This window comes from Micropterus dolomieu, linkage group LG08, assembly GCF_021292245.1.
Source record: "Micropterus dolomieu isolate WLL.071019.BEF.003 ecotype Adirondacks linkage group LG08, ASM2129224v1, whole genome shotgun sequence".
Taxonomy (NCBI): Eukaryota; Metazoa; Chordata; class Actinopteri; order Centrarchiformes; family Centrarchidae; genus Micropterus; species Micropterus dolomieu.
This window is the reverse complement of record NC_060157.1, coordinates 26,572,725-26,595,660: the sequence shown is the minus strand read 5'-3', so window position 1 is coordinate 26,595,660 and position 22,936 is coordinate 26,572,725. Positions and strand designations below refer to the sequence as shown.

The window sequence follows — 22,936 nt, the reverse complement described above, 5'->3', positions numbered from 1 at the left end:
ACAGTGAACTCATTGTCATGTTCAAGAAACCAATTTGAAATGATTGGAGCTTTGTGACATGGTGCATTATCCTGCTGGAAGTAGCCATCAGAGGATGGATACATGGAGGCCATAAAGGGATGGACATGGTCAGAAACAATGCTCAGGTAGGCCGTGGCATTTAAACGGTGCCCAATTGGCACTAAGGGGCCTAAAGTGTGCCAAGAAAACATCCCCCACACCATTACACCACCACCAGCAGCCTGCACAGTGGTAACAAGGCCTGATGGATCCATGTTCTCATTCTGTTTACGCCAAATTCTGACTCTACCATCTGAATGTCTCAACAGAAATCGAGACTCATCAGACCAGGCAACATTTTTCCAGTCTTCAACTGTCCAATTTTGGTGAGCTCTTGCAAATTGTAGCCTCTTTTTCCTATTTGTAGTGGAGATGAGTGGTACCCGGTGGGGTCTTCTGCTGTTGTAGCCCATCCGCCTCAAGGTTGTGCGTGTTGTGGCTTCACAAATGCTTTGCTGCATACCTCGGTTGTAACGAGTGGTTATTTCAGTCAAAGTTGCTCTTCTATCAGCTTGAATCGGTCGGCCCGTTCTCCTCTGACCTCTAGCATCAACAAGGCATTTTCGCCCCCTTTTCACACCATTCTTTGTAAACCCTAGAAATGGTTGTGCGTGAAAATCCCAGTAACTGAGCAGATTGTGAAATACTCAGACCGGCCCGTCTGGCACCAACATCCATGCCACGCTCAAAATTGCTTAAATCTACTTTCTTTCCCATTCTGACATTCAGTTTGGAGTTCAGGAGATTGTCTTGACCAGGACCACACCCCTAAATGCATTGAAGCAACTGTCATGTGATTGGTTGATTAGATAATTGCATTAATGAGAAATTGAACAGGTGTTCCTAATAATCCTTTAGGTGAGCGTAAATGTGTTACTTGACAATGCGTGAAAAATATTGTCACAATTTAATATCGCCAGATCTCGTAGCGTGAGATCTCATCACACCCTTAGTAAATAGTAATGTTTGCCCCTAACACACCCTTCTAACAGTTAAACATGCAACATTAACATTAAAAAATATAAGTTAGTTCAAGGGTGCAGGAGACATTTTTCCTTATGTTTCAGATGATAACGAGCCCAGAGAGCTGTGCAGGAGCAGTATGTTCAGGATCATGTGGTTTGTGTTGTTTGATGGAGGCTTATGAAACTCATTCTCATTATGTTTACCACTAATGGGGTTCATGATATCGGCAGCTTATAAGTTTAGTACACAGGCCAGAAGCCATTATGTTTAATTAGTTCCAGTGACTCAGAGTGTTAACGCTGGCTTTGTTAATGACGCTGCTATCTGTCAACAACTAAAGTGCCTGCTGCTGATAACTGGTGAGATTACCGCAAAATCTGTTGAAACACTTTATCCGGAATAAGATTTAGATTGTTAAGTGTTGTTAAGTGTGATGCTGATGTTAGGGAAGATCAGCTAAGAAATGCTGCAGCTATCCTGCTAGATTTGTTTTTATGTGCCCAGTTATTTCCCAGGCAATCCAATGGAGTCTTGTTTTCAGAAACCTCTCTGTGGACTGGGTTTGTTTCTTCAATAGTCCATTTACATATATACCGTGTGCTCTGTGGATCATCCATTCATTTGTATTGCACTGGGCAGTGATTCTGATAAGTGCTGTTGCTGTAGAATTTTTAAATGCTTTTTAATGCTGTAAGCACCACACACTTTCTTTGGAGGCAGAATTCCCAGACACATATACTGTATCTCAAAACCTGTACAAAAAAAATAACATCTACAAAAGGTTTTTTTATATAATTTGGGTGAACTGACCTTTTACCGGTGGACCGGTAAGAAAAGCAGTGCAGTGTTTAAAGAGAGAAAAAAAGCTTTGCCTCTTTGAATCCCCCAAAACACACATCTGTTGCCATATTGTGATATTAACCCGAATAACATAAGATGTGTTTTAACAGTGGGGAGAGGTTAAAACACTCAGCCGGCAGCTTGTGGCAATGTTTTAATAGTATTTCTACAGTAGAAATTCATCTGTTTTTAATTATGTAAGCAGCTGCTGGTGTCTTAAAGTTCTGATTGTGGGTGGCTGTGTTTTATCAGAGGTTTTAAGATTTCGTTTGTGCTGTTCCATAGTACACACTGAACACTGATTCACAGTAGTGTCTACTATCATGGATCTTTGCTGATTACTGAACTATAATGGATAAGCTGATATAGCAGTCCAATCTTTGATCACTTTTAATAATAATTTTAATTTGTAATAGACATAGCGCAATGGGAAATAGGCCATACTCAATGTAGTTTTGGAGAGGCCTCTGTGTGTGTGCTCCAGGTCCCTCCACCAGCTGCAGCCGTGCAAACTGTGGCTTTTACGCTCGCTCTAGTATTTATGGACCAATGTTGGTGCTGAAATGTGGAGAAAAGCCTGACATTCAGGATGTGTTCTGAGTGTGGATGTAGCCTTCGCAGTATAACCCTCATAACTTAATTTTTATTAAACTGTGGCCTGGCTTCCTTATATTTGACATAATATTTGTTTGGGCAGGGTAAGAGTGACAGGCACAGCCTTAATGCTTCCTCTGACAGCAATCAAGACACTTTGTGGGAAATGTGTTTTTTAAAAAAGGACTTACTTGGCATCTTTAGCTTTGTCGAGCAGCTCCTTGGCTTTGCTGATGTGCTGCGATGTTTGGTTGATGATCCCCTCAAAGCTGGAGAGATTGGAAAGGCTGTCCTTTATCTGCATGATCATTTTGTCCAGAGCGGTACTGTTGAGCGGCAGGGTGATCGCCAGGACCTGCAGAGCCACCTTCTCTATGCTCTCTGGATCGGCTCCCTCCTCTGGACAGCACAAGGGAGGAAGGAGAGAAAGAAAAAAAATGAAAATGATTTCTGCCAGAGCAGATATCCTGCTGCAGTTGAACTAAAGTTAGACCTTTAAAGTGACATAATAAGAGAGTGACTTCAATAACAATTCACTTCATTCAAAGCAAAGATTACCAGTTAAAACAACATCAATATACCCATGAGGAAATCTCTGATCTTCTTGATGAAGTCTTTGAGCTTCTTGTTGTTGTTTTCAAAGTGGTCCTTCTTCTTCTGGGCTTTCTCCAGCATGTTCATCGCCTGGTTCTTCACGTCCTGTGTCAGAGAGGCTATATCCTGGAGCTGGACACAGGGAAACAGGACATCAAGTCAACAGAGAAACTTCATACTTTATAGTCTCCAGTCATGGCACGTAAGAAGATACACCGTCACTCCTAAAAACCTTCAGCACCTTTCTCGCCACGGTCTGCAGATCCTCATTGGCAGCGTTCAGACTGTCGGTGACGTTCCTGGCATGATTCAGTGCTGCTACAGAAGCGCTTACTGTCCCGTTGCATCCCTCTCCTCCACATACACGATTTCCCTGATTGTCACGGCAACCGGCACCGCCGCATCGGCTGTCTGAGCAGCTGCCGTTGACACCGGCATTGGAATGACCACCACATACCTGGAGGAAGCCACAAGCGTTATCGTTCACATGAAATGATTGTGTCAATGGAACGAGACAATAAACAGAAATACATTCCAAAATAATTAGAAACAACAACATCAAGTGTTTTTCAATATTTTTGGATTGAAGATTTTAAAAATCAATATTCTGTGTCAGCTACTGAAAGTAACCTACACTTTCATAAAGTTAGAAAATAAAAAACTTTAAGAGTAAAAAATATTCCACTGCAAGCCGGGACTACAGTGTGATAACTCATGCTATGAAGTCAAATCAAACTGCTACATAAGAATCTGTTAAGTTTAAAGGTTTCACATTAACATGTACTGATGAATTATTTATGTTTATGTTTATATTATTTATTTATTTAAAAAGTTGGCATGTCAATCACATCATAGCTGAGCCATTTCTGTATTATTATCATTATTTAATTCTTTCATTTCATTTGGAAAACAAGACGTCGTTTCTGAAGTGAGTAATCAAAAAAACAAGCAAACCAAAACCGTTTGTTTGTTTGGATTTTGTTATTGTGTATTTCCATGTTTCTTTACCATGGAGAAGTACTACTAATGACAAATATTAACCTTCACTCACGGGTTCACCATTGACGATGTTGTGTTGTCCATTTATTACTAATGGAACTGCTTTAATGACTTGTGTCCACTAGATGTCAGTGTAGGGTCATAAAGCTATATGGTATTCATAAACTACAAACTGGACAAATCTGTATTGTAGTGCATCACAGGAGAAGTGTACACATTGAGAAGAACAAAAATTCACATACAAAAAAAAATTCTATTGACAAACACTATTTCTGGCCAGTCTAATACATTTTGGTCTCTCTTTCGTTCATAACACAGGCTGCTGTAATTACTGATGAACCTGATAGTAAAGATCATTACCAGTACTCCTCCAACAAAATCACTTAAATGCTATAAAATTTTGCTCAAATTAAAATTTTAAATTGCTTTACAAAATAAAAGGTTTCTCGTTTATTAGATTATCCACCTCAAGATGATGCAAAATCTAAATTTTCTGATTCAATGTATAATAAAAATGAATGGATGATAAACAAGCCCAATACAAACTGGCAAACCAGACTCTTATGGAACATTTTCAACATGAGATTAATACTGTACCCATCAGACCCATCATGGCAGACAATCAAGTGGATACATTAATGAAATGATAAATGAATGAAACCTCCTACACTGCCTACCTTGTGACTGAGGTGGTGGGTCTTCTTATTTAGGTCGTGGGCTTTCTGCTGCAGCTCGTTTAATGATTTGTTCTGGGCAGCCAGAGCACGGAGGATCTGGTCTTTTTTGGCATCCAGCAGGTCTTCAGTGAGACCGCGGGTTTCTTTGGACTGTTCCACAGGACTGGCAGGACCGGACACTGAAGCGTTGCATTTCTCCTCAGCCTCCACTGACTCCTGATAGTACTTCTTCACTTTGTCAAACTGATCTGTGAGGAAACAGGAGCAAGTTTATAACGTTTCAGAATTCAGTAGCTTAATTTGGCTTCTGAATGGGATTTAACTGAATATCTTTATTACTTTTAGTCTGCTTTGGTATGCAATCATGAGGTTTTGTATCGTACATATTTTTAATGTGTTTCTGCTGTGCTTACAGAAATCTAACAGCAGGTCCAAACTGTCCTGTCATGTGATATTTTATAAGCTTCACTGACTTGATTGAGTTTGCTACCTGCAAATCCTGAGGTAAAGTAGTCATCCAGCTGGTGTTTTTTTTGCGCCACAGTGGTGTTGATATCCCTCAGCTCTCTCTCTAGGTCACTCAATGTGCGTCTCAGAGCCCCTTCTTCCTCTGCAGTTGTATTTAGCTCTCGGGTGATGGCCATCAGACGTCCGTCGGTCAGGGCGATCTCAGCCCTGCAACACATGGAGCAGGGTATTTCATTAAATATCTAGGCAAGTTGCCGGCAGGTGACAAAACATCTTCGCAAACGTCAATGAACATCCACGCAGATGAAATCATCACCTGAGGTCATCGATGCTCTGTCCAATCAGCTGGTGGATCCTGTCGCTGTCCTCCTTACTGATCAGATCCTGCACTTGCTTCAGCTTCCTCTCCAGCTCTTTGATGCGCGCGTCCCCAACTCCTGGTGTAATCCCGCTATCCAGGATCTTCTGCACGGTATACTGGATGTGCTCCAGGTCCCTTTTCATCTGGCACACCCTATCATCCCACACCTGGAAGCACGGGTGACACTGGACACACTTGGGGAAGACTCCAGTGAAGCTGCGAGCGCATTCATCACAGCGCTTCCCTGCAGCTCCCTCCATGCACTCGCATGCACCTGTTATTCGGTCACACTGGGTCATCGCTGAGCCTTGTGGATGGCAGTTACACTCTGAATGGAATGAGGGAGGACACAGGAGGAGAAGGCAGAGAGAAAATGATGACAGTAGAGTCAATACATTAAATGGATTAGGCTACGTGCCCTACAATATAACCAACATGTGCAAAGAATCACCAAGAGCATTACATTTTTGGTAACAAAAAATTACTAAAATTGCACATGACAATGTTAATTCTAGTTTTACAAACACACTGGTTCACTAGGATAGTGAATCACAAGACTGCTTTGACAGGCCGATCCATCTTTGACCGATTTGAATCTAGGAGGTGTGTTTGGATTGTCGCTGATGTGTGCGAGAGAATATTCATCAAAGCGGAAAAAAAAGAAATTGCCTGTCACCAAAGACTGTGGAGAAAGTTCTGTTCTTGAATAAAAAAACCTCACACTGAAAATAATGCACTTGTTTTCCGATTTATTAATAAGATTGTTACAGCCAGCATAACTGGAACACCCACCACTTATGTTTAGAGATTAATTAATTAAGGACTGAATGCATGGAAGAACTGAGATACAACAATGCCATACAGAATGAGCACTTTTACTTGGATACTTAAGTACAGTCACTATGGAATACCTTTACACCTTTACTTGAGTAGAATTTTGATGACTTTTAATGGTTGTGAAGGAAAATTGTGCTTTATTTAAAGACAATCATTAGCTGACCGTGCAGATGGATGTTGCAGTGATATAGCTGTTGCCCTATGAACCAAAGGTCCAGGGTTCAAATCCTGAGCTGTAGAAGAGCAATAAAATATTCCTCTGGGTTGGGCGTTAACATGTCCATTTTTGCATTTTCTGGTTGTCAGCTTTGTTGCATTACATCGTCTTCACCAGCAGATGGTGGTGTGCATTTTACGAATGAAGCTTCGAGTACTAAACCACTTTAGACACAACTGTGTCGGAAAGCAATAATGCTTCAGAATGCTTCATTTGGCCATCAGTAGTGTAGTAGTGTTAGAAAATCCAGTGGAATATTCAACCTTTGTTAACATGTCTCCTCCTAATTTGTATGCAATCCCCCATTAAACACATACGAAATAAGGAGAGTTTGCAAAAGACAGCATGTGTAACGCAGATTGTGTTACATCTACGCCTGAAAAATAGGCACAAAAAGTTGTCGTCTGTCTCACACATGTTTGATGAAAAACATGCGCTCCTGTTTTAATCCAGCTGTCTAGACAGGCCAGGTAATGGCTCGTGGTGACCTACACTTAACACTGTGTCTGAAAGCATTCTGCGTAGACACAGATGACACAGATGAAAGACTGAGGCTGGTGCTCTGCTAACATGCTGCTCATGCTACGCCTCCTGTGTGGACACGGTGTTAGGGAATCTGGCCTTAGTGTTGCTGTTTCAGTCATACTGAACTGATCGTTATGCTAACAATGCTTGATCACTTCAGAAAAGGTGCCGCGTCCCCTTTTAATTGAAAGGAATGGGGAGTTAATTTCAGTGTGATTGAGCCTGATATACTGTTTGATGTTTTTGCATAAATTCTGCTCTAAATAGAGAACTGACTCATGACCCATGAAAATGTGACACGTAATTTAAAGTGTGCCCATTGCTGTTCAAAAGTGGTATTTAATGTGTAGTAAGTGTCACAACGTCAGTTACCTTGACACTGCACCTGCGGGTCTCCCCAGTGGAACTGCTCGCACTCAGTGCACTGTTTACCTCCAAAGCCTGGACGGCAGTGGCACTGGCCTGTGAACTGTAGAAGACAGAGAGAGACACAGTGGCAAAGACTGAAAAAAGAAACAAGAATTCACACTTAAAGTTATCCGAGTTCACTTTTGCATTTTCCATTTCCAGGCTTTCCGAGGCCTTTGTGCTTCCTCACCATGTTGCAGTGATTTCCCATTGCGTGCTGTGGGTCACAGCCACAGGACTCACAGCCTCGCTGCTGTCCGTAGTTCCAGTGATTGGGAGTACACTGGTCACAGTTGTGGCCCGTCACATTCTCCCTGCAAGGGCAGGCACCAGTCTGCGGGTCACAGTGACACTGTCCATCACCACAAGCAGACTGTATGGTGCCAGCAGTCACACAGGTACAGCCTGAGAAGAGACAGAGAGGAGACAGTATGGTTCCACTCTGTGTCTACATGTTCCACAGCACTGGCAGATGTGCAGACACAATTAATGCTTTTAAAAAACAGTTTAAGACATACTTTTTATCATTTTTTTTTTATGAAATGTTATTTTTCTCGCTCATAAATTTGTCGGTGGTATATTACTGACCTACATTTTAGACATAGAGTTGCCCATCTCCAAGGCAACATACAAGGAATTTAATAATAAAATCTGCATCATCATGTTGGGGGAAAGATAACATAATTTGAGGTTACAACTGGAAAAAAAGTCTACAAATGTACTGTAATATCTGTCTTCATCACTCACGTCTGCAGTCATGGGCCAAAGCGTTGCCATAGTAACCGTGTTGACAGTGGGCACAGGATGGGCCGTCGGTGTGGTACAGGCACTTGAGGCATTGGCCGGTCCTCGGGTCACATGACTCAGGGTCCTGGGTGTCGATGTTGCCGTTGCAATTGCACGGGAGGCACTGCCCACCAGGTTGGCTTGGGTTGCCGTAGTAACCAGGGGCACACTGGTCACAGCGGGTCCCTTAGGAAGAAAAAAACAGAATATGGCAATACAATTAGCTTCAAAATTGCTTTTCACTGACGTCAGACTTCAGTAGAGGTTTGGGTATTGAGTATTTCAGACTATTAATCAGACAAGGCCTGAGTATGTGAACTATATTTCACTGCAGTGTGATATCTTACCAGCGTAGCCTTGTCTGCAGTTACAGATGATCTGGTTAGAGGCGTGGTCAGCTTGACAGGAGTTTCCATTAAAGTGATCTGAGCCGGGGTTACCGGGGCAGGGGCAGGGCCGACAGTGCTCCCCTGAACCAAGCACTGGGCTTCCAAAGAACCCATCCACACAACTGGGACACATGAGTGCGACATTTACCATCATTTTGATGACCAGGGATGAAGTTACGTTGAGTCTGACACTGAGCGATCCCTACCGTTCACAGAGGTGTCCTGCTGTGTAGTCCCTGCAGTCCATACACTCTCCAGTGCGGGGGTCACAGATGTCTGCGTGGCCGTTACACTGACATGGGTTGCAGCTGGGGAAGCCCCACTGGCCTGGTTGGCAGTCTGAGCACTGACGCCCGGTGGCTCCCTGCTTGCACTGGCACTGGCCTGTAACTGGGTCACACTGGTGGCTCACTGAGCCCTCTGAGTGGCAGTCGCAGGCTGGATGACAAAAGGTATTTTATATATTTAATTATTTATTCACTGGTTTCTGTTGTCAATCACTGTGCTTCTGACTGGAATCAGGAACAAAACACACACTGGATCCCTTAAGTGATTCTTTTCTTCTTTGAAAGGGGGCAGGGGTTCAAGGTTTTTTACATGAATAGCCCAGTGGCACACATAACTATAGTATGTGAGAACCAATCACTGCAAAAGGTTCCATCTATGAGACCAGAACCAATGTGATTGGATGACCTCCAGAAAATGACATTTTTCTTGTATACAAAAATGTTTATGTTTAACGTTAAATGGACTGCACTTAATGGACAAAGCATGTTACATTGACCCATTTACACACACCAATGTCGGCAGAGCTTCCATGGCCGCAAAACCTGGGATTAATGGATGACCCGCTCTATATCCTGAGCCACAGCCGCTCCTAATCATCAAAGTTCTGTTTTCACATTTTGTATTGGCAACAGACTCACCAGTGCAGCCAGTCACTCCAAAGCCGAAGGTTCCTGGAGCACACTGGTCACAGAATCGACCCATCACGTTGGGCTTACAACGACACTGACCTCCCACCTTTTCACACTCACCACTGAGCGAGCCCTGGGGGTCGCACTGACAGGCTGTATACAACAAACACAGATAAAAGACAAGGAAGAAAATATCAGTCAATTATTATTTTTAAAAAAGCAAGGATTTGAACTGTCAGTGGGTTTGAAGCCACATCCTCTAAATCTGTGCTTGTTTTGTTGTGTTTCGTCTACTCACGCAGAGCACCGTCATGAATGATTGATGAAATACTACAGATGAGTTTGGAGCACATCTCAGCCAGGTTGGGCATCGGCGTGATCATAAAGGAATCCAGACACATGTAGCGCATCATCTCCTCCCGCCGCTGCTCTGCCTCGGGATCGTTACCTTGGAAACCCGGAAGCTCAGTGTATTTGGGGATCAGAACCAGCTATGGGGTTAAAAATCCATGGTTAAAGAAGGAAAAGCCTGAGAGGCAATAATAATCACAAGTGGTTAATAAGCCCTAGAAAAGCCAACGTTCCTATTGCAGAAAAGATATTAAAAATGTGACGGTGCTTTTGAAAAAAGGTCTTCTAAACTGAGCAAATACAACTCTGAGATCTCACAAGGTTTTTTATAAATGTGGTTTATATTATAATGACTACAAAGGAGGATAGTTAGATATTGCACTGCTAAAATCTGTGTCATGTTTACTTTATTTAAAAGCTAACCCTAAGCCTTGGTTTATTCAACAATTTCGTTTGTATTTTTCCGCCACTAGGGGGAAACCTCATGATGTGGAACCCTATACAACATGCAGATTTGGCCACTTATCCTGAAATCCGCTTGACGTTTCATTACATTTTTAAGTTAATTACTTTTAAACGTCTAATTCTTCTAATCACGAGAGCTACACTGATGGAACTAACTTTTGAAACAGACATACGGTAGAGGTGGATGATGAGAGTAACATGTAGTCTTAGCTCACCGAGTCAATAAGGATGAAGGCAGTAAGATGTCTGTGTGAGACCCCGTGGCGCTGGAACCTGATTGCAACCACATAACGATTACTGGGCTCAAAACAGAATGGCCTGGGCATCTGGATGTATCTGGAAAAACACAATACACACAACAGCAGCTAAATTAGAGAACTGCATACACATATGTATAAACATACCATAGTTTGCCTGACTCTGCTCTTGTCTATTTTCTCTCTCTTTCTTTTCCTTTTTTTCCACTCTCCATTTTCTTCCACTAATGGGCTTAATAAGCGATAGGCGATGTCACCTCACCTACAGTGTGTTAAATTCCTGTAGAAACAGGCAATATTCATGAAGTGACAAGTACTCAATCTCACTTTCATGGCTTGTTGAAAATTTGTCAACTTTTTTTATCCGCTTTGCCTGATGTTGACCAATCAGTGGTGGCTACAGGATATTTATGGCCCAATGTCATAACCACGCAATAGTTTTGTCTGCTATTAAAATCTGAATGACTGTTTCAGGTAAGTAAAAATTCTTGTCAATTCATGTCAGTATTTATGCTCCAAAATATTTTGTGTCAATTTTGAGCATTTCATCGAGTAGGAAGAAAGATCACTTGGACAAAGATTTTTTTTTGAAAGAAGAACCCCCCTCCCACAAAAACTCTGTAATATATTTGTTAGTTTTGTGGCGGGTTTAATATGTTATATGTTTAATATGTTTTAGTTTTTACTTTATTTTGCTTGATATGTATTTGGTTAATTTAACAATAATATGGTAATTAATAAAATAATAAAACTTTTTTCTTGTGTCATTTCTTGAGCTTAATATTTTTATATTATACTATACTACTACTATTATTTTCTACTTGGTATCTGTTGTCTTTATGGCATTTTCATGCCAGGTTATTTCCTACATTCATGCTGTTTCTAGATCAACCACCACTCACCAGGGATGACTCATCCACTCTCTTCCTGCGTTTGGCTTCTACCACTCTGTCTGTGTTTTGGGCTCACTTTGTTAATTGGTTTTGGATGATGGACCAACCAAGAAGAAAACGGAAAGCAAGCTTCGGTCCGCTGAGAAAGCCAGATCCGGGCAGCGCTTGACCTCTTAGTTCCAGCTGAGTTCAGTCATTGAAAGGCTTTTGAGCAGGTCGAAACTAAACAGGCATTCCCTGTTTTTATCCTATACCCTATTTTTGCTTCCTTGATTTCTCTACAGGGATAAAGGGATAATTAACTCTTAATGTAGTCTGAGCTGCAGTAATCTGTCTAATGTTTTTAATTTGCAGTGAAATAATCTTTTTATATGAATAGATCAATATCAGGTAAATATCACGCTGTAATCAGTTAATTTGAAGGGGCAACATGAGAACAGTAAAATGTAAATGTAGCTCAAGAGATGTATAATGCAAAAAATATGATCAATTGTGTCATTAAAATATTCAATATTTCTTTATTTATATTATGCGAAGTTGATTATCATCTTACTGTCAAGTCAATATTACAAGTTTCTGTACAAATTGTGATTTGAGCTCAGAAAAAAAACATACAAAAGCTAAGCTACATACAAAAGATATCTGAACTGAAACTTGGCACAATATTATTTTGATCAGAGAGCCAGTCTGAGTACAGAGTCTAAAGCTACGCTAGAGGCTCTCTGAGGCTGTACGCAGACACAGAAGTGCTTTGAGCTGAATGCTAATGTCAGCATGCCAACATGCTCTCAGTGACAATGTTAACATGCTAGTGTATAGCAAGTATAGTGATGACCATGTTCGCCATGTTAGTTCTTTTAAAGAACTAAAGCCAGGGACCTGGACCAAGTGTATGGGCTTGGATACACAACCTCTCTGCCGTTTCTGTACCGTTCTCTGCTCTTCTTCAACAGGTATTCTGATTTTCCGCACTCTAATCTTCAGTAAACAAAGCCGCTGCTTTCCTCTTTCATATCACTGTACCTGAGTCTTAGACAGGGCTTCTGGTATGTATGCCCCCCTATCAGTGAATCAATAGTAAAAAGTACCGCAGGGTACACTGAAATGAAAAACAAATACAGGCCTGCTTCTACCGAGCATACAAGCCAGGGCAAGTTGAATTGACAACAATGCAATGATGCAATTCTTCCTGAGCAATAACAGAACACACACCATATCAAGGGATATGGGAAAGTTGAACAAATCCTTCAGTGACTTGAACAAACACACTGGCTACAATGGCCCCTCTCTCACACACACCAACATACACATAGATACAAAGTTTGGTACCTATTGCGGTGTGGCAGGGTCACTGTGTAGAGCTGTTCAGTTGGTAGGAGGTTTCCACATCGGAGACTGGATGGCAGCTGTACAGATGTAATACTAACTACAGCCTCCCAGTCCTCTGTGGACTACACACACACACACACACACACACACACACACACATACAAAGCTTAGTTCAAAAGACATTCATTAATTAGTTACAGTTAAATAGTTTTAGAAAATCAGTCTTGTAAGGTCATGGTCCACACACTCACACACCTCAGGTTCATAGCGGATCATGATGTCATACTCCATGGCGTAGGGGATGTTGTCGATAGTGAACACCAGGCCAGCACCATCTTTGACGCGGGCAAAACCAGGTCCTGTCCACGACACCATGTGGCTGGGAGTGTGTGCTCTATGAACAGCCCTCACATCAGGCTGAGAGAGAACGGCAGATTACCAAAGAATCCTTTTCTTGTTGAAGTATTTCCATTTCTACTTCATACTATATAAAATCTGTTTCCCCTTACTGACCTGACTTTCCACTTTCTCCAGGATGTCAGTTGTTGAAAGTCTAATAAAGCAGCTTTTATGAAGATTACAGCTGCTTACTAAATCATATAATCATGTTGATCATCAGTTTGGAGACTGGATTCAACTTCTACTCCACTCTACACCACATTTCAGAGGAAACTTTCAACCCATGTAACACAAAGCCATAACCTGTGATGAGGGGTCACAGGAAGATATTTAAAAAAAATGAAAGGTTATTAATTACTAATCTGCGTTGTTTTTTGGCCAACAGATGACTATTGTACCCACAAATATAGGAGTATCCAACAACATGCAACTGTTTTAAAGTAAAGTGTTCTCACTTTACATGCAAACCCTTAGACTCTGGTGTCAAACCATAAATGAAGTCAGTGAATCAATTAAAGCAAATATCCCACTGTTTGCTGAAGCTGGCGGATACGTCTCAGTGCTGCCCGATGTTGCTGAGAGTTGGTAATGCGACGGTGACGCCGGTGCCTCCTCAACTGGTTGCTGAGGTGCTGAACACAGTCAGTCTCTGCCTGAGGACGAACTTTGCCCTGAGAGGAGAGAGAGGAGAAAATGGTTTGTGCTTGTGTTGAACATGTGCCCGAGGGAGGACACGCTAATGAGAAGACACTAGTGCGCTTTCGATCGCTAGTGCATCTCTTAAGGTGTCGGGGAGAAGCATACAGAGTTTTTACAGAGGTTCATCCTGCACATCTTTCCTGTTCCAAAAGTAAAAATGACAACACATAGCAGAAACAGCCATGCTGTGCTGAAATTGCCAGAGTGTGACAGAGAGAAACAAAACATGTGAGGCTGAGTGTGTGTTTTTGTCTGTGTGTGTGCCTTTGCAGCAATAATTGGTTGTGACAGGTTGGTATCTGTGCTACTGTCTGGTGTTTTTATGGGTCGCTTCAGCTGTGGAGTTCAAATTCTGCACATAAATGCATGGCCTTTGACTGTATCTTGTATACTCTGTAGCTTTTTTTTTGTCCTTCACTATGTACACTCTGTATACACATTTCCATCCAGTGAAAGTTAAGCACACGATAAAGACTACACCTTCATATGTCAAAGGAAAACTTCTTCTTGCTTAATGTCTTGCACTGTTGGCTTTTTTTCTCTTAACATTCTTAAGTCAATACCTTTTTTCCACATTCCTGTTGCAGAGATGTTTAAAGTGTGGACTGTCTGAGCTTGCCCCAAGAGCTGAATGAGGAAGTGGAGGGGGCAGGGAGCTGCGGTCTCCTTGCTGTAACAGGTTCGATGAGTAGGGGTGGGGGTTTAAAGGGAAAATTAATAGAATTCAATGTGTTTTAACTAAATGTCCATCGACTGGTTTAGGAGGTAAAACATTTTTTTTAGGATCACCTGACCTGAAAACTGTTTAAAAAATGTTTCAATGACATTGAAATGATTTAAAATAAGTTTGAGAATTGAAGGTTAATATTGCAAAGAGACTTGGAGGAAGACATAAAGAAACATATCCTCATATCATCTTATTTCATCCTCATAGTTGTTCATTCATAGAGTTTATTATACATCTGTAAAATAAAAAGAAATTAAGGCCAAGTGAGGACAGTAGATGTTGCACAAGAACACAAATGACTGTTCTTCATGCTTTGTGGGACTGCTCTGTGAAAAGATCTATGTTTAAAAGAGAACACAGATTTTGCATTGCACGCCTACAATATTGTCTGACTCATGATGGACAGTGTTTTTATTCCACAATTATTCTTCCTTGTCAAAACCTTGAGACTTCTTTACTACATGTACAGTTAGTCTAACTTGATGTAGGTGTAATTTTATGTAATGATGATTTGTGATCTTGGTTTTGTATTTAAAATAAAAAGTAGAAAAAAGTGTAGATAAGTTGCCAAAATGTTTCCAACATTTGAAAAGCAATATTTGTAGTGGTAGTTGTAGGTACAGTATCGGGATAAAACCACAGCATCAAAATTCAAACATCCAACAAGCACTCCCTTCCAAGTCCCTTGACAAAGACAACCTTTGTGGAATCAGAATAACATGAAATCTACTTTTCTTTTAATGTCATAACATTACTGTGAAACTGTATAGAGCGTATGGTATACAGAACACCTTCTGTAAATGGTGTTTAGATATGTGTCTTTTATACAGAGCTATGGTCTGTGACCTTTTTAGTAACTTCCTGAGGAAAAAGCCTGGATCATACAGTTCCCTGTCCAAGGACAGACGTTTCCAATAGTATGGTTGCCCTCTGAAAGCTCTTCTACTTATCCAAACGTTGTTTGTGAGCAAAGGCAAAACTATATGTCTCTTCTAGTAACACCATCACATCACGTCAATTTCAGAAGTGATATTCTATTGTCTTTGCATCTGATTCTAAGCCTTCAAAATGATCTTGTCAGTTTATTTTCACCTTCTACTCAGTGGCAACAACCCCACACCACTTACTCTCTTTTCATGCAGGTCTATCAGAAGGTTGAATTATAGTGACCTGAAAGGGATGTACACTGAACCAGTAGTGTGCTCACCGGCAGTGCAGAGTCACCGGGGGAGTGTCCAGTGGCATCTTCCGCCTCGTATTTGTAGTAGTCCAGTGGAGCACAGAAATACCCAGGCTGAACCTCTGAACACTGTCGACCAATTAGATGCCTCCTGCAGTCACACTGGCCGTTCTCCATCATGCACCTAAAGTGACAGACAGCAGCAAACTTTACGGGCCCTATTTTAATGATCTAAGCGCACAGCGTGAAGATCGTGGCACATATGGCCTTTATAATGGCAGATGAATGGTGCATTATAAAAACCATCAATTGATTGATTGAATGGCAGACTCACAGCAGAGGGGGGTATGAACAGAAGTGTAGAATTGATAAAAGAAAATGTCTCTGATCATGAAGTCTAATGTTACTCTGCAGCTCTGTGGTTTATCAGTGAAGTATCTGAACTCCACTGCAGACTGGAGTCTGTCTAGAGACGGACAGACGCTGTCTCCTATATGAAACGTCTGGATCCTCACTGCGCTGCATTTTTGTAAACTATGATGAACCGGTGGGTCACATCTCACTTTCTCTTACAGTGGTTTCTCTAAATGATTTACATTCATGGTTTGAGAGGCTGCTGTCAGTCATTTTAAACGTTTCCATGTGCGCAGTAAAGTCACAACAAATATTGTGGGACATTTAAGCAGCAAAAAAAAAAAACAGTAATTATAAACTTGACATGACAGGACAGAGGAAACTGTCCAGAGGACACAAAATTTCATTTAGACACTCTGATGGAGTTTCACTGTATGAACCTGAACTGTGCGTGAGACCTTTTGGATGTGTCGAAGAACACAGTACATGAATTAACATTAATATATCTTTTTATACCTGAATAACCCATTCGAACATGACATCCTTTTCTGAAATCCATATTTTTAAAGATACAGACATATCAAATTTTGAAAATCTATACTGAACCTGTTGTTGAAGGCTCCACCGAAGTCACAGTCACATGGTCTGCAGCCGGCCAGGTCATTACTGAGCCCCCAGTATTCAGGCTACAGGGATAGAAATAAACCTCAAAACCAGGATGCACAGTTTTTTAATTGTACAACAAGTTTTAAAACAAAAAACATTAACATTTAACAGTGCAACATATCTATCCAACCATTCATCGTCAACCGCTTATCCTGCATACAGGGTTGCCAGTCCATTGCAGGGCAACACATAGACGAACAACCACTCATACCTAAGGACAATTTAGGGTAACCAATCAACCTAGCCTGCATGTCTTTGGATGGTGGGAGGAAGCCAGAGCACCCGGAGAGAACCCACGCAGACACGGGGAGAACATGCAAACTCCACACAGAAAGGCTGGGGCAACCGGGGTTCGAACCCACGCCCCTCTCGCTGTGAGGCGACAGCGCTAACCACCGCAACACCGTGCCGCCCCCAGTGCAACATATAATTTCTTTAAATATGCTTTAAAATGGACAATTAGTAATGCTAATCGACAGAAATGTGCATGATCTCTTGATATGAAACCCACAATTATCATCATGTTTTATAAGAAGAAAAGGTTTTACTAACCAGACACTGGTTGCAGTAGCGACCAGTGACATATCTTTTGCAGGAGCAGTCCCCACTGATCTGGTCACAAGGAGCTCCCATCCTGATAATGCCACGAGGGTCACAGTTGCAAGCTGATGGAGACACAAACACACACAAAGAATAATATAGTGGCTGATGTGCCATTTACAGATCTTAAATGAAGATTACAGGGTTTCATTGTATCCAAAACACCTTTCAACCTTGTTCAGACATAAAAGGGTTTTCAGTAGCAGACAAACACACGCATACGTACGCTGACAACCCAGTGGGTCGTTTTGGCTGAGGCCGTAATAACCTTCCTTGCAGTCGTCGCAGCGCGTGCCTTTGACGTTGGCTTTGCAGCGACACTGCCCTGCAATCATCCCCATATTCGGGTCGGTGTGACTGTCACACACTCCTCCTTCCAATGATCCGACTGGGTCACAGTCACAGGCTAGTGTTTAGAGGTCAGATGGAGAAGTAAAAGGGGAAAAGAATGAGAGGCAAAAACAAAAGGACATACATGGGAGAGTTGAATAGATAGATGGTAGCTTCATGAGGCATGGAACACTAAAACATACACTTAAAAACGGCTGTCATAAAACTCTTATATAATGTTAATCATTCTGATTAATGACACTTTGAAATGTAATAATTGTGCTTTTCATTGTTTTGTTACATTAAACATCACATTTGTGTAAAAAGTGGTATTGGTTAAAGTGTTTACGAAATTTAGTTTTATATTTATTTTAAACTCTAGTAACCTTATAACAAAATGAATATTCTGAGAAAAGGTAATTCAAATGCAGTCTCATACAATCAATTAATGGTACAAATCCTTGAGATAAAAGAAATGATTTCAACCCACTGGCAGATTTTTTTAATTAGATTTTTCAATACTAGAAGACGCCATTTCTTGAAGGTCTACAGCGGACCAATCCACATCATAGCAGGAAACGTTTTGTTCAAAGGAACAAATGACTCACCGACACAAACCCGTGGGTCCCTAACATCCCTAGAAGGGTCTTGGTGGAAGAAAGGTTTACACATCTCACAGCTGCGTCCCATGGTGTTGTGCAGACAGTTGTCACACACTCCTCCGCTGATGTTGCCCGTGGCCAAATACACCGCCATGTCAAAGTGACACTGGTTTGAGTGGCCATTACAGTTACACTCTGGGGAAACAAGCAAGAACAAATAAAGACTAATGACACGCATACAAACATGACTTTGACTATTAGAAGTTTCTTCCAAGCAGTTCTGAATCACATCAGCTCCTCTCATCCTTCTTAACACTTTACAAGTAGCAGGCAGTGTCCTGAGATATGGAGAAACTCCAGCATGGCTGAAGGAGACTGCTCTTATGGCATCTGTTGATTTTTTACACAGTTGCATTCAGTTAGTCAGGATACATTTACATGTGCCACTATTGTAAATACTAGTAGCAAACCTGACTTAAATAAGCAGCACCCTGGTTTCCCCCTGCATTTGCCTGTACTGTCTAGGCCAGCAGCCAGCTCTCTGTATGTGTGTATATGCGTGTGCAGCAGATTAACAAGAATACCTCATCTGCATTGCTGAATTCATTCGCATATCAGAATTTTGTAAGACGGTGCATATGTTTGTGCGTTCCCACCTCTGCAGCTGTGCGGGTTCTCCACCTCAGCGGGTCTCCATGGCAGGTCATTGTGGAAATTTCGGCAGCGCTCGCAGTTCAGACCCTCTGTATTATGTTTGCAGACACATCGACCGTGGATCTGACCAATCACAATGTAGCAAAAGAGTTAATGTAGGCATTGTCAATAATAATGTGTACTGTACCAATTAAACAAACTGAGATTCTTATTATTTCTAAACAAGCTCCTTTCTGCTCTTTTAGCTCTTTCTGTTTAGTCCAACAACACATGGCGGTAATAATTACAGATAACACCACTGTAATAAATAAAAGTAAAATGAAATAGTCCACAAGCTCACCATGCCATTCTCCCGGGCGTCAACCCCTGGCACTGGGGCGCACTCTGAGGCGTGTCCGTAACAGAAGCAGCTCCCTCTGACCACCAGCTCATAGAGGGCGTAGTAATATTTCTGCAGGACATCAGAGCGTCGGTCCAGCAGGTCGTCTCCCAGAGTGTTCAGCTTGGTGAAGTTGATCCGCAGGTTGGTGATACGCAGAAGTTCTGTAAAGGAGAAAAACAGATTAATTCAGTTTGATTTGTGTATTAACCCATTTCATGACACAACTGAAATTTAATAAGCATGCAAACATTTTGGAATGACTAGTGTTGAAGTGTATTTTAGCCTTATTCCTCAAAAACGTAGCATATTTTATTTGTATTGTTGTTAATTGCATTTTGATTCAACTTTTGCCCAAAGCATTTACTTTTCTGTCTTATATTACACCATATAATTATAGATTAAGATAATACACTGTACCATACAATACTTTTAACACACACAATGTGCAGTTGTGTCTGGAAATATTAAGGTGAGATTTGTACGAGGCACATCATGCTGCGCTAAAAGTCTTCACTGACCTTGAATGTCCAAGCTGTAGGGGTCTTTCACATGAATGGCGGGATCCAAAACTTTATAAATGACCTTAAATACAGAACAGAACCTTTCAGCTAGAGAGAAAAAGAGGATAAAGGAAGAGCACATCCAACTAAAACAACAGGTGTTAGCCAAACACAATGTGTAAAATGAACAGATTTTTAAAGCAGATCTGAGCTGGAAAAGTTATTTCAGTTTCAACAACAAGTACTATGAACAAATCAAAGTCTGTTTGGTTGGTGGTGTCACATATTCCTCCAATGAAGACATTTTACTTAATTCAAATTATTCTTTAACATTATTTATTTTCATTAAATCAAACCCCAGTTTTGATACTATTTATGTTCATGTGTTTTTTTTCCCCAGCAATAGTCATTCTTACATTATTTCTAATTTACTACTGCTGCTGTAAATGAAAAACACTACTGAAAACAGTAGTTTTACAGTTCAGTGGAAACCAATGGGTTTGGGTGTGCATTGTTGTGTTTTGGTCTTTTTATGGGATTTGTTTGTTGACAACAACAAACATTTAGAATATTGCCTGCCTTATCTGAACAAGACACTCCCAGTCAAACACGTCTCCTCTATTACTGCTACCAGCACCTCTTCTACTTCTTACCTCTCCATTAGTGGAGGGTTCGATATCAGAGTAGCGTTCCTCGCAGATGATGTCGTTTATGTGTTGCAGGCCATTGGCAGGGATGGTGGGAAAGGTCTTGGTACAGTTTGAAGCAAAGTAGCGGTAGGGGCGCCATGTGCGGCCGAAATCCGCCGAACGCTCGATGATCATAGCTGCAGGTCGGAAAGTCTGAGGAGGAAGAGAGCGAAAGAGAAGTCAGTCCAATGTCACATGGGGATTATGGTGAATATTTATGTATGAATACAATGGGTAACATGAGAAAATTCTGTGGTATCTGTGATCAGCATACTGTCAGACTGATTAATCTGGACGTTTTGTTTCATCTTCCTGGATATATGGAATGCAACCATCGAAGACAACCAAACATGCACATACAGTCCTGTCACCTTTTCACACAAAGGTCCACAAACACCCACATACATGCAATAAAGTATACAAACCTTAAACTTCATGATGAGATGTGTGAAGTGGAATTCAGCCTCCAGGTTTAGTCTGATGCTGACATTCTCCTGTCCTGTGCAGGAAATAACTGTCACTCAATGCCATAATAACAACAACAAGATGTACAAGTCTTGTCTCCTCAAGTCACTGCCTGCTTGACTGTAGGGACTGTAGGAGACCTTTACCATCTTTCTTAGCATTTTTTTCTTTCCATCAAGAAATATCAAGGTCTTCCGCAATATTCTCCCTATGAAGACATAGATTTATGCTGCGGTATGAAGGTCCTTTTACTACTTTTCTTATATCACTGCATCTCAAGAGCATTCTCAAGTATTTGGATAGATAGAAAATCCCTGTTAACTCCCAAAAACACACAACAATAAAAATAAACATATTCCTCACACACATATACTCTCATACATGTAGGAGGACAAAGGCCATCAGCACAATGAACTGATCATGTTGTTGTGTACGGTGACAGGGTAAATACACACACACACCATTGACAGACTGCCACCAGGTGTTGTCTCCATTGCTGTCCATTAGGTAGATTACGTTTTCGATGCGGTGGCTGTTTCTGTGGTGGTCTGGGTTATAGCGATGCTGGGAGTTACACTCGAAACACTTGTCTGACTCCTGTTGAGGCAGAAAACAGAAATTTATGCTTGGAGGAAGTTTTTCCTCAGATGTTTTAGATATGATGATGAAGAAATAATCAAAATGTTTGAGTTGTGATAAAAACAATTAGCAGCTGTGTTGTTTTTTTAGCACTTTTAGATTTGTACAAAAAGAAGAAACCAGCTGTTTAAATCCACTGTGGATGTTATACTACACGGGAAACAATCAAAACAACTTGCTGTAATTTCACACACCAACAGTGTGTCCTGTGAAAAGGATCAATCAATGAGATCATGCTAAATTTAATTTTGTCTACAAAGGTTGTGTCTTGTACATGTGGTACAGTGTCAGTCAATCCCCTGTGATAGAGCTGTCTCCTCAGATTAGTAAAAAAGATGAAAAGGGAGAATAGTCGGGAATGAAAGAGGGGTTGGGAAAGAAGAGAGGCAGAAGAGAGCAAAAAAGACAGTGGGAGAGATGGAGGCATCTGTGAGGATAAGAAAAATGGAATCTACAGCTGCTCTGTGAGGCTGCACTTACGCACAGCGGTACTTGAAGGTAAATGCTAATGTCAGCATGCTAACATGCTCACACTGACAATGTCAACATAATGATATTTAGCAGGTTTAATGTTTGCCATGTTCACTATCTTAGTTTAGAGTGCTTGCATGCTAACATTTACTACAGTGCCTTGCGAAAGAATTCGGCCCCCTTGAACTTTTCGACCTTTTGCCACATTTCAGGCTTTAAACATAAAGATATAAAACTGTAATTTTTTGTGAAGAACCAACAACAAGTGGGACACAATTATGAAGTGGAACGAAATTTATTGGATATTTCAAACTTTTTTAACAAATAAAAAACTGAAAAATTGGGCGTGCAAAATTATTCAGCCCCTTTACTTTCAGTGCAGCAAACTCTCTCCAGAAGTTCAGTGAGGATCTCTGAATGATCCAATGTTGACCTAAATGACTAATGATGATAAATAGAATCCACCTGTGTGAAATCAAGTCTCCGTATAAATGCACCTGCTCTGTGATAGTCTCAGAGGTCCGTTTAAAGCGCAGAGAGCATCATGAAGAACAAGGAACACACCAGGCAGGTCCGAGATACTGTTGTGGAGAAGTTTAAAGCCGGATTTGGATACAAAAAGATTTCCCAAGCTTTAAACATCCCA

General features: G+C 41.2%; 1 protein-coding gene across 3 annotated transcripts in view; it reads right to left on the bottom strand.

Moving 5' to 3' along the window:
* Positions 1-22,936, bottom strand: part of lamb2l (laminin, beta 2-like) — a 54,593-nt gene that overhangs the window by 5,490 nt on the left and 26,167 nt on the right. For all 3 annotated transcript variants that reach the window (XM_046056325.1, XM_046056326.1, XM_046056324.1), the window contains exons 4-31: positions 21,642-21,777; positions 21,141-21,214; positions 20,680-20,868; positions 20,045-20,108; positions 19,485-19,687; positions 19,147-19,267; positions 18,497-18,685; positions 17,785-17,964; positions 17,511-17,623; positions 16,899-16,978; positions 15,966-16,122; positions 13,863-14,003; positions 13,189-13,350; positions 12,934-13,055; positions 10,670-10,790; positions 9,937-10,129; positions 9,648-9,791; positions 8,928-9,159; positions 8,680-8,843; positions 8,294-8,518; positions 7,737-7,951; positions 7,511-7,607; positions 5,515-5,887; positions 5,221-5,405; positions 4,731-4,978; positions 3,296-3,511; positions 3,042-3,186; positions 2,652-2,859 (exon numbers count right to left, since the gene is read on the bottom strand). In XM_046056325.1, the coding sequence (XP_045912281.1) occupies positions 2,652-2,859; positions 3,042-3,186; positions 3,296-3,511; positions 4,731-4,978; positions 5,221-5,405; positions 5,515-5,887; positions 7,511-7,607; positions 7,737-7,951; positions 8,294-8,518; positions 8,680-8,843; positions 8,928-9,159; positions 9,648-9,791; positions 9,937-10,129; positions 10,670-10,790; positions 12,934-13,055; positions 13,189-13,350; positions 13,863-14,003; positions 15,966-16,122; positions 16,899-16,978; positions 17,511-17,623; positions 17,785-17,964; positions 18,497-18,685; positions 19,147-19,267; positions 19,485-19,687; positions 20,045-20,108; positions 20,680-20,868; positions 21,141-21,214; positions 21,642-21,777 (4,697 nt within the window). The remainder of the gene's footprint in view (positions 1-2,651; positions 2,860-3,041; positions 3,187-3,295; positions 3,512-4,730; positions 4,979-5,220; positions 5,406-5,514; positions 5,888-7,510; positions 7,608-7,736; positions 7,952-8,293; positions 8,519-8,679; positions 8,844-8,927; positions 9,160-9,647; positions 9,792-9,936; positions 10,130-10,669; positions 10,791-12,933; positions 13,056-13,188; positions 13,351-13,862; positions 14,004-15,965; positions 16,123-16,898; positions 16,979-17,510; positions 17,624-17,784; positions 17,965-18,496; positions 18,686-19,146; positions 19,268-19,484; positions 19,688-20,044; positions 20,109-20,679; positions 20,869-21,140; positions 21,215-21,641; positions 21,778-22,936) is intronic.